The sequence below is a fragment of the Austrofundulus limnaeus genome, unplaced genomic scaffold (assembly GCF_001266775.1).
Source record: "Austrofundulus limnaeus strain Quisiro unplaced genomic scaffold, Austrofundulus_limnaeus-1.0 Scaffold1172, whole genome shotgun sequence".
Classification (NCBI taxonomy): Eukaryota; Metazoa; Chordata; class Actinopteri; order Cyprinodontiformes; family Rivulidae; genus Austrofundulus; species Austrofundulus limnaeus.
The window spans coordinates 53,644-68,702 of record NW_013953574.1 but is presented as its reverse complement, the minus strand read 5'-3'; the positions used below and the strand labels follow the sequence as shown (position 1 = coordinate 68,702).

At 47.6% G+C, this 15,059-nt stretch overlaps 4 protein-coding genes across 11 annotated transcripts in view; 3 read left to right on the top strand and 1 right to left on the bottom strand.

The window, feature by feature from the left end:
- Positions 1-11,023, top strand: part of atg16l1 (ATG16 autophagy related 16-like 1 (S. cerevisiae)) — a 16,924-nt gene extending 5,901 nt beyond the window's left edge. For 4 of the 5 annotated variants that reach the window (XM_014031069.1, XM_014031068.1, XM_014031067.1 and 1 more), the window contains exons 13-20: positions 609-679; positions 1,154-1,225; positions 1,312-1,432; positions 1,512-1,617; positions 1,724-1,873; positions 2,293-2,340; positions 2,430-2,531; positions 2,606-3,070. In XM_014031069.1, the coding sequence (XP_013886523.1) occupies positions 609-679; positions 1,154-1,225; positions 1,312-1,432; positions 1,512-1,617; positions 1,724-1,873; positions 2,293-2,340; positions 2,430-2,531; positions 2,606-2,699 (764 nt within the window). In that variant the 3' untranslated portion in view covers positions 2,700-3,070. The other variant, XR_001312347.1, reaches the window with a different exon arrangement.
- On the top strand, positions 8,221-14,123 carry LOC106534441 (S-arrestin). Of its 2 annotated transcripts, XM_014031071.1 has the most exons (16): positions 8,221-8,360; positions 8,687-8,755; positions 8,864-8,924; positions 9,022-9,066; positions 9,274-9,473; positions 9,757-9,816; positions 10,296-10,363; positions 10,440-10,575; positions 10,874-10,958; positions 11,044-11,116; positions 11,195-11,332; positions 12,597-12,674; positions 12,903-12,917; positions 13,018-13,070; positions 13,488-13,497; positions 13,582-14,123. In XM_014031071.1, exons 2-16 carry the CDS (start codon positions 8,708-8,710, stop codon positions 13,673-13,675), a joined length of 1,164 nt encoding a protein of 387 aa, XP_013886525.1. In that variant the 5' UTR covers positions 8,221-8,360; positions 8,687-8,707; the 3' UTR covers positions 13,676-14,123. The 2 variants fall into 2 exon arrangements, with proteins under 2 accessions (XP_013886525.1, XP_013886524.1); XM_014031070.1 differs by lacking the exon at positions 8,221-8,360 and having other exon boundaries at positions 8,378-8,755.
- On the bottom strand, positions 11,417-12,639 carry LOC106534442 (uncharacterized). 3 transcript variants are annotated; one of them, XM_014031072.1, is made up of 2 exons: positions 11,709-12,639; positions 11,417-11,642 (listed from the first exon to the last, which is right to left on the bottom strand). In XM_014031072.1, exons 1-2 carry the CDS (start codon positions 12,549-12,551, stop codon positions 11,517-11,519), a joined length of 969 nt encoding a protein of 322 aa, XP_013886526.1. In that variant the 5' UTR covers positions 12,552-12,639; the 3' UTR covers positions 11,417-11,516. The 3 variants fall into 3 exon arrangements, with proteins under 3 accessions (XP_013886526.1, XP_013886527.1, XP_013886528.1); XM_014031073.1 differs by having other exon boundaries at positions 11,417-12,236; positions 12,321-12,639; XM_014031074.1 differs by having other exon boundaries at positions 11,417-12,236; positions 12,333-12,639.
- Positions 14,124-14,336: 213 nt separating the features above from the next.
- Positions 14,337-15,059, top strand: part of dgkd (diacylglycerol kinase delta) — a 20,224-nt gene continuing 19,501 nt past the window's right edge. The window contains exon 1 of the mRNA XM_014031060.1: positions 14,337-14,671. Coding sequence (XP_013886514.1) covers positions 14,534-14,671 — 138 coding nt within the window. The 5' untranslated portion in view covers positions 14,337-14,533. The remainder of the gene's footprint in view (positions 14,672-15,059) is intronic.

Here is a 15,059-nt window from a genome sequence, read left to right as displayed (position 1 = left end):
GCCTCTCTGTGATGATGATTGACATCCAACACAACCAATCAGCATGGAGCATAAAGAGGAAGAGGAAGAGGAGGAGGGAGCTGATCTCAAGTTTTCAACCTGAGACCTTCATCAGAAAAGTAATCAGAGTACTGTCCCTCAGTAATCAGAGTACAGTAATCAGAGTACTGTAATTTGAGTACAGTCCCTCAGTAATTTGAGTACAGTCCCTCAGTAATTTGAGTACTGTCCCTCAGTAATCAGAGTACAGTAATCAGAGTACTGTAATTTGAGTACAGTCCCTCAGTAATTTGAGTACAGTCCCTCAGTAATTTGAGTACAGTCCCTCAGTAATCTGAGTACAGTCCCTCAGTAATCTGAGTACAGTCCCTCAGTAATCTGAGTACAGTCCCTCAGTAATCTGAGTACAGTAATCAGAGTACTGTAATCTGAGTACAGTCCCGCAGTAATCTGAGTACAGTCCCTCAGTAATTTGAGTACAGTCCCTCAGTAATTTGAGTACAGTAATCTGAGTACTGTCCCTCAGTAATCTGAGTAAAGTAATCAGAGTACAGTCCCTCAGTAATCAGAGTTCAGTCCCACAGTAATCTGAGTACATTTGTGTTCAGGTCGCTGTGAGCCTAAAGGAGCTCTGACCGGCAGCAACGCAGGAATCACCAGCATAGAGTTTGACAGCGCTGTGAGTCCTCAGTCCCTCTGATTGTTTACTGTTGTTGTTTACCTGTTTGTGTTTATGTTTACCTGTTTGTGTTTATGTCTCAGGGATTATACCTGCTGTTTATTGTTGTTGTTGTTGTTTACCTGTTTGTGTTTGTCTCAGGGATCCTGCCTGCTGTTTATTGTTGTTGTTTACCTGTTTGTGTTTGTCTCAGGGATCCTACCTGCTGTTTATTGTTGTTGTTGTTTACCTGTTTGTGTTTATGTCTCAGGGATTCTATGTGCTGTTTATTGTTGTTGTTGTTTACCTGTTTGTGTTTATGTCTCAGGGATCCTGCCTGCTGTTTGTTGTTGTTGTTGTTTACCTGTTTGTTTTTATGTCTCAGGGATCCTACCTGCTGTTTGTTGTTGTTGTTTACCTGTTCGTGTGTCTCAGGGATTCTATGTGCTGTTTATTGTTATTGTTGTTGTTTACCTGTTTGTGTTTATGTCTCAGGGATCCTACCTGCTGGCTGCCTCTAATGACTTTGCCAGTCGGATCTGGACAGTGGACGACTACAGGCTAAGGGTGGGTCCAGGTGTCAGAGTTTGGTGGTTTTTGTGTCTCAGGTCAGGTGACCTCTGACCTCACCTGTCCTGTTGCTCCTCCTCCAGCACACCTTGACGGGTCACAGCGGGAAGGTGCTGTCTGCTCGCTTCCTGTTGGACAACGCCCGCATCGTGTCCGGGAGCTACGACCGCACGCTCAAACTGTGGGACCTGCGCAGCAAAGTCTGTACGTGATTGGTCAGCTGCCGAAGGTGTTATGGGCGTGGCCTGCTGCTGACCTCTGACATTTCTCCTCACCTGTGCAGGTATGAAGACGGTGTTCGCCGGCTCCAGCTGTAACGACATCGTGTGCACAGAGCAGTGCGTCATGAGCGGGCACTTTGACAAGAAGGTCCGGTTCTGGGACATCAGGTGTGTTCAAACAGGAAGTCAGTGATGAGTGGTTCGTTTTGGAGGACCAACTCACCTGAACGTGTGTGTGTGTGTGTGTGTGTGTGTGTGTGCGTGCGTGAGGCAGGGCGGAGAGCATCGTGCGGGAGATCGAGCTCATGGGTCGGGTGACGTCTCTGGACCTGAACCACGACCGCACCGAGCTGCTCACCTGTTCCAGAGACGACCTGCTGAAGATCATCGACCTGCGCACCAACGCCATCCGACAGACCTTCAGGTGAGTTCACCTGCTTCTGACAGGAAGCCCTGAACAGGTGAGGCAGGAAGTGTGCTGCTTCTAACAACTAAACAGGAAGTGAACCAGACGTCCTTACCTGCTGTTTACACTAATGTGATAAACAAACAAACAAACAGAGCAAGTTAAGACTGTTTAAAAATAATTAGAGGGAACAAAGAGGAGGACACCTGGACATGTCTCAGTCCACCACAGAGACACCTGGACATGTCTCAGTCCACCACAGATACACCTGGACACGTCTCAGTCCACCACAGAGACACCTGGACACGTCTCAGTCCACCACAGAGACACATAGAGACCAGAGAGACTTAATGAACTCAACCTGCATGTGTTCAGTCTGTAGAGAAAACCCACCTGTGCAGAGGGAGAACATGATGTGTGTGTGTGTGTGTTTTCAGTGCTCAAGGCTTCAAGTGTGGTGCTGATTGGACCAGAGTCACCTTCAGGTGAGTTTCTGCTCCTTTGAGTCATAGATCCAGGTGTGGTTCTGGTTCTGGATCTGGATCTGGATCTGGATCTGTTTGTTTGTTGACAGTCCTGATGGCAGCTACGTGGCCGGAGGGTCCGCTGAGGGAACTCTGTACATCTGGAACGTCCTGACAGGGAAAGTGGACCGAACTCTGGACCGACACCACACGTAAGACCCACAGACCCGGTCTGGTTCTGGTAGTGGATCCAGGCCCATCCTGACTGTCCTCTTCTTGTGTGCAGCTCTGCCATCAACTCGGTGTCGTGGTCGCCGTCGGGAGTGTACGTCGCCAGCGTGGAGAAGGGCAGCAAGGCCATCCTGTGGTCTGACATGTGATTGGCTGGAGAGGAGTGGGCGGGGCCATTGTCGGTGTCGCATGGCGTGACAAAGCAGGGAGACCAGTGGAGCTTTTAATGTTGTTCCGTGTCGTTTTAACTGTGACGGTAGGAGGAGGAGCTCGCTCTGCACGCCGCCTGATTGTTAATAAAGTTTTATTGACAGCTGACGCCGAGCCGAACACTAAAGCCTGCAGAAGAGATGATACTGGACCTGAAACAGGAAGTACTTCACATTAAAGTTTCTGAACTTCATGTGTTTGGACCCCAAACAGGAAGTACTTCACATTAAAGTTTCTGAGCCTCATGTGTCGGCTGGACCTGAAACAGGAAGTCAAACAGGAAGTGGCTCAAGATGTTTGGAAATCAAAACTGAGAGTTTGTGTGGTGTTTATGTCTGAAAGTGTGTAACAGACACACAGCAACACAACACTAATGTGTGTCTGTAACCTGATGTGCCTCTGAGCCAACCAACCAATCAGAGCAAAGCTTCAGTTCTGACCAATCAGAGGCCAGGACCCCTCTCCTGCCAGAGTTTTAAAAAAAATCTGTTCAAATCAAACAGTTTTGTTTAAATTTGAACATAACCTGATCCGTGTGACATTTTGTTTAATCTGTTGGCGCTCAGAGTCTGTGTTGGGGATTACTGTCAGCCACTACCACCCCAGATTATAGCTCACTACCTACAGAATTCACCGAGTTACGTCTGGTTTGTTTGGTTGGCGGCCATCTTGAATCAGACTTTAAAAAAACAAATTTCTCCTTTTGACGACTTTTGAAATGAAGGAATGTGGTTCAACAAACTTTGTTCCTGTAATCAGTTACTGATCAATCAGCTGATTGTGTGACYTCACAGGAAGTGGGCGTGGTCACCGTGTTTGTTTTCAGATTTTCTCGATTATTGCTTTTTTTTTTTTTATTTAACATCTGCTGCAAGGCATTGGGATGAGCCTGGGCGGGTCGTTGTTGAAGCTGTGCTCTGATTGGCTGTCAGGTCTGTCACTCATTAACCCACTACAAGTGACAGGAAGTCCTGATGGATCCTGCAGGTGAGTGAGTTCTGGTCCAGAAGCAGCAGGGATGAGTCTGGTGGACGCTGATCAGCTGATTGATCCAAATAAAACCGGTTTACCCTCAGACTCCCTGTCTGTGTTTTTTATTCAGGTTCTGGGGCTTGAGAGCCAGAATCAGTTCTTGTGAGGCAGAATGTTTTGGTTCTGGTGTATGACTAATATCCTGATGAGGAGGGGGGTGTGTGTGTGTATGTATGTGTGTTTAGCTGCTGTCAGCACTCAAGACTGCTGAGTCTGTCAGAGATGATCGGCTCAGAGGCTCCATCTGATCACATGACGACACCAACATACATGGACTAGAAATCTTTGGTCCAAGAGGGGTCCACAAACTGAGCACTGAATGAAACTGAGCTGAACCCGAGTGCTTCAAGCTAACAGGAACAGAACACTAGCCAAAACCAACGAATCAAAATGCTTGCAAAAAGCAAAACGTTGCAAAACTGAAGGCTAAATATAGCAAAAAGTAGCAACACTAGACACGAGCCAAAAATGAAGAGTAGCTGAATATTAACCAAAATATAAAGTAGCAAAAYGCTAACTGGAAGTTGCCGAAGGTTAGCCAAAAGATAAAATAACAAAATGCTAACTAAAAGTAGCTGAAGGTTAGCCAAAATATAAAGTAACATGCTAACTAAATGTACATAGCTGAATGTTAGTTTAAAAATAAAAGTAGTAAAAGGCTTACTAAAAGTAGCTGAAGGTTAGCCAAAAAGTAGCAAAATTCTAACTAAAAATTGCTGAAGGTAAGCTAAAAGATAAAAGTAGCAAAATGCTGCCAAAAACTATCTGAAAGTTAGCCAAAAGATCTCCATCTTCTTCCACTTATCCGTAGCTGGGTTGGGGAGGCAACAGATCCAGGAGAGAAACCCAGACATCCCTCTCCCCAGCAATACTTTCCAGCTCGTCCTGAGGCATTCCCAGTCTAGAGAGGATACATAATCCCTCCAGCGAATGGTCTTCCCCAGGGCCTCCTACCAGTGGGATGTGCCCGGAACACCTCTAAAGGGAGGCGTCCAGGAGGCTCCTAATTAGATGCCCAAACCACCTCGAATGACTCCTTTTGATGTGGAGGAGCCTCAGCTCTACTTCAAGCTCGCCCCAGATGATGGAGCTCCTCACCCTATCTCTAAGGCTGAGCCTGGCCACCCTTTGAAGGAAGCTCTTTTCAGCTGCTTGTATCTGGGATCTCGTTCTTTCAGTCATGATCCACACCTCATGACCACAGGTGAGGGTTGGAACGAAGACAGACCAGTAAATTGAGAGTTTTGCCTTTAGACTCAGCTCTTTCTTCACCACGACTGACCAAAGTAACGCCCTCATTACCGAGGACAAGCCCTCAATCCATCGATCCATCTCCCGCTCCATCCTACCATCACTCGTGAACAAGACACCCAGATACTTTAACTCCTCCACTTGAGGCAGAGACTCTCCCCCGACCCGGAGGGGATATTTCACCCTTTTCCAGATGAGAACCATGGCCTCAAACTTAGAGGAAATGACCTTCATCCCAACYGCTTCACACATGGCTGTGAACCGCCCCAGTGCATGCTGAAGGTCTTGGTCCGAAGACACCAACAGAACCACATCATCTGCATACAGCAGAGATGAGACCCTGTGCTTCCCAAACCAGACACCCTGCGCCTTGAGATCTTGTCCAAAAACACTACAAACAGAATCGGAGACAAGGGACAGCCCTGGCAGAGTCCAACATCACTGAGAAAAAGCTCGACTTTGTGCCAAGAATATGTACACAGCTCCTGCTTCTACAGGGACTGGATCATCCTTAGTAGCAGCCCAGACACGCCATACTCCCGCAGCACCCCCCACAGAATGCTTCGAGGAACACAGTCATAAGCCTTCTCCAAGGCTACAAAACACATGTAGACCAGAAAGGCAAACTAACATGACCCACTTAGCAACTCTGCTAGGGTAAAGATCTGGTCCACTGTTCCAGRACCAGGATGAAAGCCACACTGCTCCTCTTGAGGTACGACAGTCAATCAGAGCCCCTCTTCCAACACCCTGGAGTAAAATTTCCTGGGGAGGGCGAGAAGTGTGATCCCTTGATAGTTCGAACACACTCTCCAGTCCTCTTTTAAAAAATGGGAACCACCACCCTGGTCTGCCACTCCACAGGAGTTGTCCCAGTCCTCCATGCGATGTTGAAGTGTCAACCATGACAGCCCCACAACATCCAGAGCCTTCAGCATCTCAGGGCAAATCTCATCCACCCCTGGTGCCCTGCCACCAAGGAGCTTTTTGACTACCTCGGTGACCTCTGCCATGGTATTGGGCTCGTCTTCCCCCAAGTCTTCAGACTCTGCCTCCTCAAAGGTGGGCATGAAGGGTAGATTCAGGAGATCCTCAAAGTGCTCCTTCCACCACCCAATGATATCATCAGTCCTGGTCAGCAGTTCCCAAGCCAAGTACAGCCTGGGACAGGGAACACTTTCCTTTTCGGAGTCGTCGAACAGTTTGCCAGAACCTCCTCGAGGCCAGTCGAAAGTCCTTCTCCATGGCCTCCCTGAATTCCTCCCACGCCTGAGTTTTTGCATCTGCAACCACAGAAGCTGCAACCCTCTTTGCCACCTTGTACCTGTCAGCTGCTTCAGGAGTCCTCCGGGAAAGCCAAGTCCGGAAGGCCTCCTTCTTCAGCCTGATGGCCTCCATCACTGATGGTGTCCACCASCGGGTCCTTTGGTTGCCACCGCGACAGGCACCAATGACCTTCAGGCCACTGCTCCTGGAAGCCGCGTTTGCAATAGAGACCCTGAACATGGCCCATTCGGATTCATGTCCCCGACCTCCCCCGGGACATGTGAAAAACTCTCCCAGAGGAGGGAGTTGAAGATCACACGGACAGGTGGCCATGCCAAATATTCCCAGTTCAACCTCACTATGGGTTTGAGTTCACCAGGTCTGTCCAGCAACCTCCCCCACCAACAGATCCAACTCACCACCAGGTGGTGATTAGTTGACAGCTCTTCCCCTCTCTTCACCCAAGTGTCCAAGACATAGGGCCACAGGTCTGATGACACGATTACAAAATCAATCATCGACCTTTGGCCTAAWGTGGCCTGGTACCAAGTAGACTTATAGACCTCTCTATGCTCAAACATGGTGTTCGTTATGGACAAACCGTGCTTGGCACAGAAGTCAATAACAGAACACTATTCAGATCAGGGAGACCGTTCCACCCAATCACCTTTTTCTAGATAACTCYGTCACTGCCCACATGGGCATTTAATTCACCCAATAGAACGAGGGAGTCTTCAGATGGCACCCTTTCCAGGACACTATCCAATGACTCCAAAAAAGGCCGGGTAATCTGAACTGATGTTTGGTGCATAAGTACAAACAACAGTCAGAACCTTCCCACCTGCAGCACGAAGCTGCATAGAGGCAACCCTCTCATCTACTGGAGTCAACTCCAACACAGAGGCACACAGCCGGGGGCTTGTGAGTATCCCCACACCCGCCTGTTGCCTCTCTTCCTGGGCAACTCCAGAGTAGGAGAGAGCCCAAGCTGTGAGTTGAGGTGAGCCCAGCTCTAACTGGTAATGCTCAACCTCACCCACAAGCTCTGGCTCCTTACCCGCGAGTGAAGTTATGTTCCATGTCCCTAGAGTCAGTCTTTGTCACCAGAAATCAGCACAGCCAGGGACCCTCCTTCACCTGCTGCCCAGCATGCATCGCACCCGACCATGAAGGTCCTCCCCGCGGGTGGTGGGTCCACGTGGAGGTGGCCTCCTGTAGTCCTTTCGGACTTCATCCGGCYGAGCCCCATGAGCCAAGGCTCGACCACCAGGCGCTTGCCAGCGAGCTCCGTCCCCAGGCCTGGCTCCAGGGAGGTACCCCGGTTTCCCTATTCCGGGCGAGGTTTCCTGATGTATGTGATGTTTCCTCATCAAGGGTTCTGAATTGCTTTGTCTTACCCCTTCCACGAGGCCTGTTTGCCATGGGAAACCCTACCAGGGGCTAACGCCCCAAACAACATAGCCCCCGAGATCACAGTGAGTGTACTCAAACCCCTCCACCACGTTAAGGTGGCGACTCTGTGGAGGGGTAGCCAAAAAATAAGTAGCAAAATGCTACCTAAAAGTAGCTTAATGTTAGCCAAAAAGATAAGCAGTAATAAATGCTAACTAAAAGTAGCTGAATGTTAGCCAAAAGATGAGTAGTAAAAACTAACAAGAAGTAGTTGAATGTTAGCTAAAAGATGAGTAGTAAAATGCTAACTAAAAGTAGCTGAATGTTAGCTAAAAGATACGTAACAGAATGCTAACTAAAAGCTGAATGTTAGCCAAAAGATAAGTAGCAGAATGCTAACTAAAAGCTGAATGTTAGCCAAAAGATAAGTAGCAGAATGCTAATTTGTGGGGTGTAAACAAATAAATGTGTTGTTCCTGCTCCTGATGGAAACTCCAGGCTCTCCGTTCGGTGGAGGAGCCCTGCAGATCTGCAGGATTACAGAGGTAATGATCCACCTGCTGCGTGTGCACAGATTATAAATACATCTGATCAGAGCTTCAGCTGCTTCACTACAGCTGAGTCCATCATCTTCATCACTGCTGCAGCTGCTGCTTCAGGTCAGTGTGGATCCTCTTTATCTTCTGTTCTGATGTATTTTCTGAAAACTCACCTGCAGCTGTACTGGTTCTGGTTCTGGTTTACTTTATTTTATTTAACCTTTATTTCAACAGGCAAAACATTAAGAACAGTTTCTTATTTACAACTGGTCCTGGTTCTGGGATAAAAATAAGTGGTGCTGCCAATCACTCAGTGAAGGTCAAAGGTCATTTAGACACCCATTGTTCTACAAAGAGAAAAATTATTCTGCTGCTGAAGGAGGTTCTGGATCCAGTTTTTCACATTTGACTTCAAGCTGTAAAAACTTGGTAGATTTTTGTTTCAGGTCAAGAATCTGTCGGTCAAGATGAGTCCAAAACATGTTGTCTTCAAGAAGGTGTCCAGAGACAAGTCTGTGAGTCATCTTTCCATCTGTCCATCCATCCATCTATCCATTTGTCTATCCATCCATCTGTCTAACTATCTATCCATAACCTGACTTGATGCCCCACTTTTCTTGCAGGTGGCGGTCTACATGGCCAAGAGAGACTTTGTAGACCACTGTGATTTTGTAGATCCAGTTGGTGAGTTCTGATGTTAGTTGTTTTTGTTGGTTTTTGATTGCTTGGTTGTGGAGTGATCGTTGTGTGATGCAGTCACTTCCTGTTTCCTGTCTGACAGATGGAGTGATCGTGATAGACCCTGCGCAGCTCAAGGGAAAGAAAGGTGAGTGTGGCTCAGAACCTCCATAAAGTGACGATATGTTTACCGCACTCCAGAACTCCATCAGGGCTTTAGAACCGGATCTAATGTGAGGGTTTCCTCATGTTCCTCAGTCCCATTCTGGATCACATGGTCCTTTAGATCCAGAATCTAGGGGTACATCCTGGTACTGCGATGTCCTCACATTACTCAGTTTTCTGTCTCCTGCAGTGTACGTGATGCTGTCATGTACGTTCCGCTATGGACGCCAGGACATGGATGTGATGGGCGTGGCCTTTAGGAGGGACCTGTTTGTGGTGACCCGGCAGGTTTATCCAGAACTGCAGGACAGAGAACAGCTGACCCACACCAAAATCCAGCAAAGACTGCTCCGCAAGCTGGGAGACAACGCCTACCCCTTCTTCTTCGAGGTGAGGGAGGAGTTCACCCAAGACCAGGGTCTGATCCAAGACCACAGTTTGATCGAAAACCAGGGTCTGATCCAAGCCCACTGTTTGATCTAAGACCAGTGTATGATCCGAGACTAGGCTCTGATCCAAGACCAGGGTCTGATACATGACTAGGGTCTGACACAAGTCCATGGACTGATCCATGTCTAATCAGGACTAAGATCTGACCCTACAGCACATGTCTGAACTCAGGGACATCAATTTAATTTGTCAGCAGTTTTCAAAATAAAAGTCTTTATTTCAGTTTCCAGACAACCTGCCGTGTTCCATCAGTCTTCAGCCCGGTCCAACTGATGAGGGGAAGGTACTGGAACCACCCATCCATCCATCCATCCATCCATCTATCCATCCATCCATCCATCTATCCATCCATCAATCCATCCATCCATCCATCTATCCATCCATCCATCCATCATCCAACCATCCATCCATCCATCATCCAAACATCCATCCATCCAGCCATTCATCTAACCAACCAATCATCCATCCATCCATCTAACCAATCATCCATCCATCCATTCATCCATCATCCATCCATTTAACCAACCAATCATCCATCCATCTATCATCCAACCTTCCATCCATCCATCCATCTAACCAACCAATCATCCATCCATTCATCTATTTAACCATTCAACCATCCATCCATCCATTCATCCATCCATTTAACCAACCATCCATCCATCCATCCATCCATCCATCTACCATCCATCCATCCATCCAACCATTCATCCACCATCCATCCATCCATCCATCCATCTCTTGTGTGTTTGTGTTGAGCAGAAATGTGCTGTTGAGTTCGAGGTTAAAGCTTTCTGTGGAGACAATCAAGATGAGAAGATTGACAAACAGTGAGTGTAGTCCAGTTTCACAGACCTTGAACCAGTCCACTTGTGTTGTCTCATGTCCTCTGTCTTCTGTGTGCAGGAGCTCAGTTCGTCTCACCATCAGAAAGATTCAGTTCAGTCCAGAGAGCACCAAGGTGGTTCCAGTGGCAGAGATGACCTTTGAGTTCCTGATGTCTGAGAAACCTCTGCACGTGAAGCTCAGCCTGCCCAAAGAGGTTAGAATGGACCCGGTTTTGCGACCGGTCACTGGATTCTTCACACATGGTTTCTGTTTTCATCCCAGCTTAATGTAATGAGTTCAACATGTTTGAATCACCCCATCAACATGTAGCGTGTTGGATTTATGATCAGAAATACATACACCTTGTTAGCTGTTAGCCACGCCTTCCAAGGTCACCCATCAAAACCAGCAGCCCTGGATCAGAAGCAGGGACATAATGACAGGACATGAGACCACACCTGAGAACCATCCTAAGTCTTCACATCTGTCCAACTGTGTCTGTCTGTCCGCAGACGTTTTACCACGGAGAGCCGGTCAAAGCTAACGTTGAGATCAACAACTCATCCAGCAGGAACATTAAAGACATCAGTTTGTCAGGTGACATCCTCTCACTTTATACCAAAACCTGTACACCTGTCCTGTGTGTGTGTGTGTGTGTTCATTGTCATGTTTCTGTGTTCAGTGGAACAGGTGACCAACGTTGTTCTTTACTCCAATGACAAATACGTCAAATCTGTGGCCAGAGAGGAGACAGAGTGAGTGTTYCTGTTGTCCAGGTTCTCTGACTCGCATGTGGGAGACATGTCATGTTTACCTGTTTACATGTCTGACAGGGACTCTGTCCCCTCTGGGACCACACTGAGGAAGGAGTACACCCTGTACCCACTGCTGGCGTACAACAAGGAGCGCCGAGGCATCGCTTTGGATGGACGACTCAAACATGAAGACACCAACCTGGCTTCGTCCAGCATGTAGAGACACAAACACACACACACAGACTCACCTGTTCATGTGTCCACACGTCCACACTGCAGGACCCTCGTTCAGACCCTGAGGGACAGGTCTCTGGTTCTTGTTTTGAGACCAGAAAGACCCGAACTTGATGATGCTGTCATGAATCTGTGGTTCTGGTGTTCTCTGCAACACATGTTGCTTCTAAATGTTGGACTGTAACTTAAAACAGCTGTAGTTCTGACAGTAGGCAGCAGGGGTGCTGCAAATGTTTCTGCAGATGTTTCTGTAGGTGTTGATCCAGGTGTTGATGCAGATGTTTCCGCAGATGTTTCTGTAGGTGTTGATGTAGATGTTGATGCAGATGTTTCTGCAGGTGTTGATATAGATGCAGATGTTTCTGTAGGTGTTGATGTAGATGTTGATGCAGATGTTTCTGCAGGTGTTGATATAGATGCAGATGTTTCTGCAGGTGTTGATGCAGATGTTTCTGCAGATGTTTCTGCAGGTGTTGATGCAGATGTTTCTGCAGATGTTTCTGCAGGTGTTGATGCAGATGTTTCTGTAGGTGTTGATGCAGATGTTTCTGCAGATGTTTATGTAGGTGTTGATGCAGATGTTTCTGTAGGTGTTGATGCAGATGTTTCTGCAGGTGTTGATGCAGATGTTTCTGCAGATGTTTCTGCAGGTGTTTCTGCAGGTGTTGATGCAGATGTTTCTGCAGATGTTTCTGTAGGTGTTGATGCAGATGTTTCTGCAGGTGTTGATGCAGATGTTTCTGCAGATGTTTCTGCAGGTGTTGATGCAGATGTTTCTGCAGATGTTTCTGTAGGTGTTGATGCAGATGTTTCTGTAGGTGTTGATGCAGGTGTTGATGCAGATGTTTCTGTAGGTGTTGATGCAGGTGTTGATGCAGATGTTTCTGTAGGTGTTTCTGTAGGTGTTGATGCAGGTGTTGATGCAGATGTTTCTGAAGGTGTTGATGCAGATGTTTCTGCAGGTGTTGATGCAGGTGTTGATGCAGGTGTTGATGCAGATGTTTCTGTAGGTGTTGATATAGATGTTTCTGCAGATGCTTCTGCAGGTGTTGATGCAGATGTTTCTGCAGATGTTTCTGTAGGTGTTGATGCAGATGTTGATGCAGATGTTTCTGTAGGTGTTGATGCAGATGTTGATGCAGATGTTTCTGTAGGTGTTGATATAGATGCAGAAGTTTCTACACTGCAGGTTTTTCTGCATGTGTTGCCATGGAGTGAGGAGTTCTGATTTCTCTGTGTTTCTCAGTGTGAAGCAGGAGGTCCTGAAGGAGGTTCAGGGGATGCTCGTTTCCTACAAGGTGGTGCTGAAGATGATCGCGTCTGGGTGAGTGTGTGCCGCTCGGCGTGCAGGGTAACGTACGTAGCAGCAGGAAGTATMGGAGTAAAAACTCTCATAGCTCCATAAACTCACAGAAACTTTTATGTTAGTTTAGTAAACAGCTGAACTTCCTGTTGATCTTATGAGTCACAGGCTGCTCCTGTCAGTCAGCACTGAGGGAAAAATGAACCCTTTGAACTGACTGTATTTTCTCTGTTTGCTGCTTCTCAACAGGATGGTGGGGTCCAGGTACGTCAGTGTGTGTTTGATCTAACGTGCATGCTCATATTGATAGTATGTGTGTGTGTTTGATCAAACGTGCACGCTAACAGCTCTGTGTGTGTTTCAGTGATGTGTCTCTGGAGGTTCCCTTCAAACTGATGCATCCTAAACCTGAAGCAGGTAAGGACCCACACACCCTGTAGCTCCACCCACTCAACACACCTGCAGAGTTTAGGTTCTGGTGGTTCCACAGACTGGTAAAAAAAAACTAACCTAAACCTTGGTCCTAAACCTAGCCCCCCACCTGTAATTTGCATTTGGACCCGTGGGGACCTGACATTGGTCTCCACGATTCACTTCAGTCCCCATGAGGCTGCTTTTTTTTTGAGAAAATTGTCCCCATGTTGTAGGAAAAACCCGTATACACACACACACACACACAACTGCATCTCAGTAAATTTCTTACTCAGCAGACTGCTTGATTAGAGGTTTAAGTTTTGGGGGGGTTGATGAATTAAATGTATATTTTTGTTCAGTGATCTTTGTTCCATAAAAGCCTTTAAACCATCTCTTATTTTTTCTGCTGCTGAACTTCAGTCAAAGACAGGTAAGAGTTGTGTTTGGTCACATGACCACCCAGAAGATGGATGTTTAAACTGGCTGAGGTTCTACTGTTCTGTGTTGGACCCAGTGAACCTGAAGACATGGTGTTTGAGGACTTTAAACGGGCCTACCTGAAGGGCGTGGTCTACGGTGACGATGATGAGTCCCCCGYTGAGGCATGAACTACAAAGATGGCCGCCAGCAGCCAGAGCTGATCACAATCACCACCCAGTTCATCTGGATCTTCTTGCCTGAGTATTGTCTGTCCTCCAGAAACAAGCCAGCTGTGTGTCTGACCCGTCCTGTGACCCTGACCGGGGTTCAGGACTTCCTGAGCAGTCTGGTCTTGTTTCTGGGAGTCAGAGTGAGTCCTGATGTGATGAAGTGTTAGTTGTGATGCTCTGCTGCTTCAGAAGCTTCTGTAAACTCGTGTTGTAATAATGTTGGTTTAAATTATTTAAAAATGCTTGTTAGTGTTTGAATCTCGGCTGAGTTGTAAAACTGGACCTTCTTGTGTTCTGTTTAGGTTTGTAGGATCTTGACCTTCCTGAGTGTTTTAGTGGATCAGAGTTCAGTTTGTAGTTGTTGTTTTCCTGCTGTTCCTATAATTAAAAAATATTGTTGACAACAGTTTGTGACTTGATTTGTTTTTGTCTTTATCTGATTTTTTTTTATTCCAGAAGTAAAAAGTCTGTGACCTCTCCCCTCACTGAGAGGAACTAAATATTTAAATATTTTTAAACTTTCAGATCCTTCCACTGAACTAAAAGCTTTAAGAGAGACAGATGATGTTTAGGGGAGGATTAAAGTGAACACACAGAGCTTCAACCTTTTTTATTGTGTTTTTTTTTTTTTAAAGAAGGAAAATAGCGTACTGAGGTTATACAGTATTATTGGTTGTAATTCCACGGTTTCACCAGCAGAGGGCACTGCCTCAGTACCCCTGCCTGCCGCCAGGGGCGCCGCCTCCCCTGCGCTTCCGGCGGCCCGCCGCTGGGGGGCGCTGCCTCCCCGGCTCCTCTTGGGGGTCTGATGACAGGATGGCGGAGGCCGGGGAACCGGAGTCCATCGCGGCCCGGTGCCCGGACGAGTCGTCGGATAGCGAGCCGGAGCAGGAGCCCGGATCTCCGCAGAAACTCATCCGGAAAGTGTCGACGTCCGGTCAGATCCGCAGCAAGGTACGGAGGGTCAGAACCGGGTGTGCTTGACGGACCATCCGCGGTCATTCAGCGGACTGGGCCACACWGAGCCCCGGGCTGCTCTGAACCGTRGGAGGCAGAGACCCGTTACACCGAACTCCCGGGAAAGAACCGATACTTTTATATTTCCTACCTTTCGGRGTGGTTTCTTACAGTTTCAGACCTCAGAGAAATTGTTTTCTGATGACTTGAAGTTTGTGTTCTGGTCCGGCTCTAACGGACCGGACCWGAGTTTGTTCTGCTTCGTCTTTAACCGCCACTTTGATGCCTTCCTCCCCCACATCCTCCTCATCCGCCGGCCGCCGGAGGCGACCACAGCCGGCCTCCTCAGCGTCCAAAACCCGGAGCCCGGAACCAACCTGTGCTC

Bases quoted from the DNA above. Each gene is read 5' to 3' on its own strand.
- LOC106534442 (XM_014031072.1), bottom strand. From the start codon at position 12,551: ATGCAGAAAAACCTGCAGTGTAGAAACTTCTGCATCTATATCAACACC. The intron at 11,643-11,708 runs ATCTGCATCTAT...ACCTACAGAAAC, and splicing joins ACATCAACACCTACAGAAAC to ATCTGCGGAAACATCTGCAT.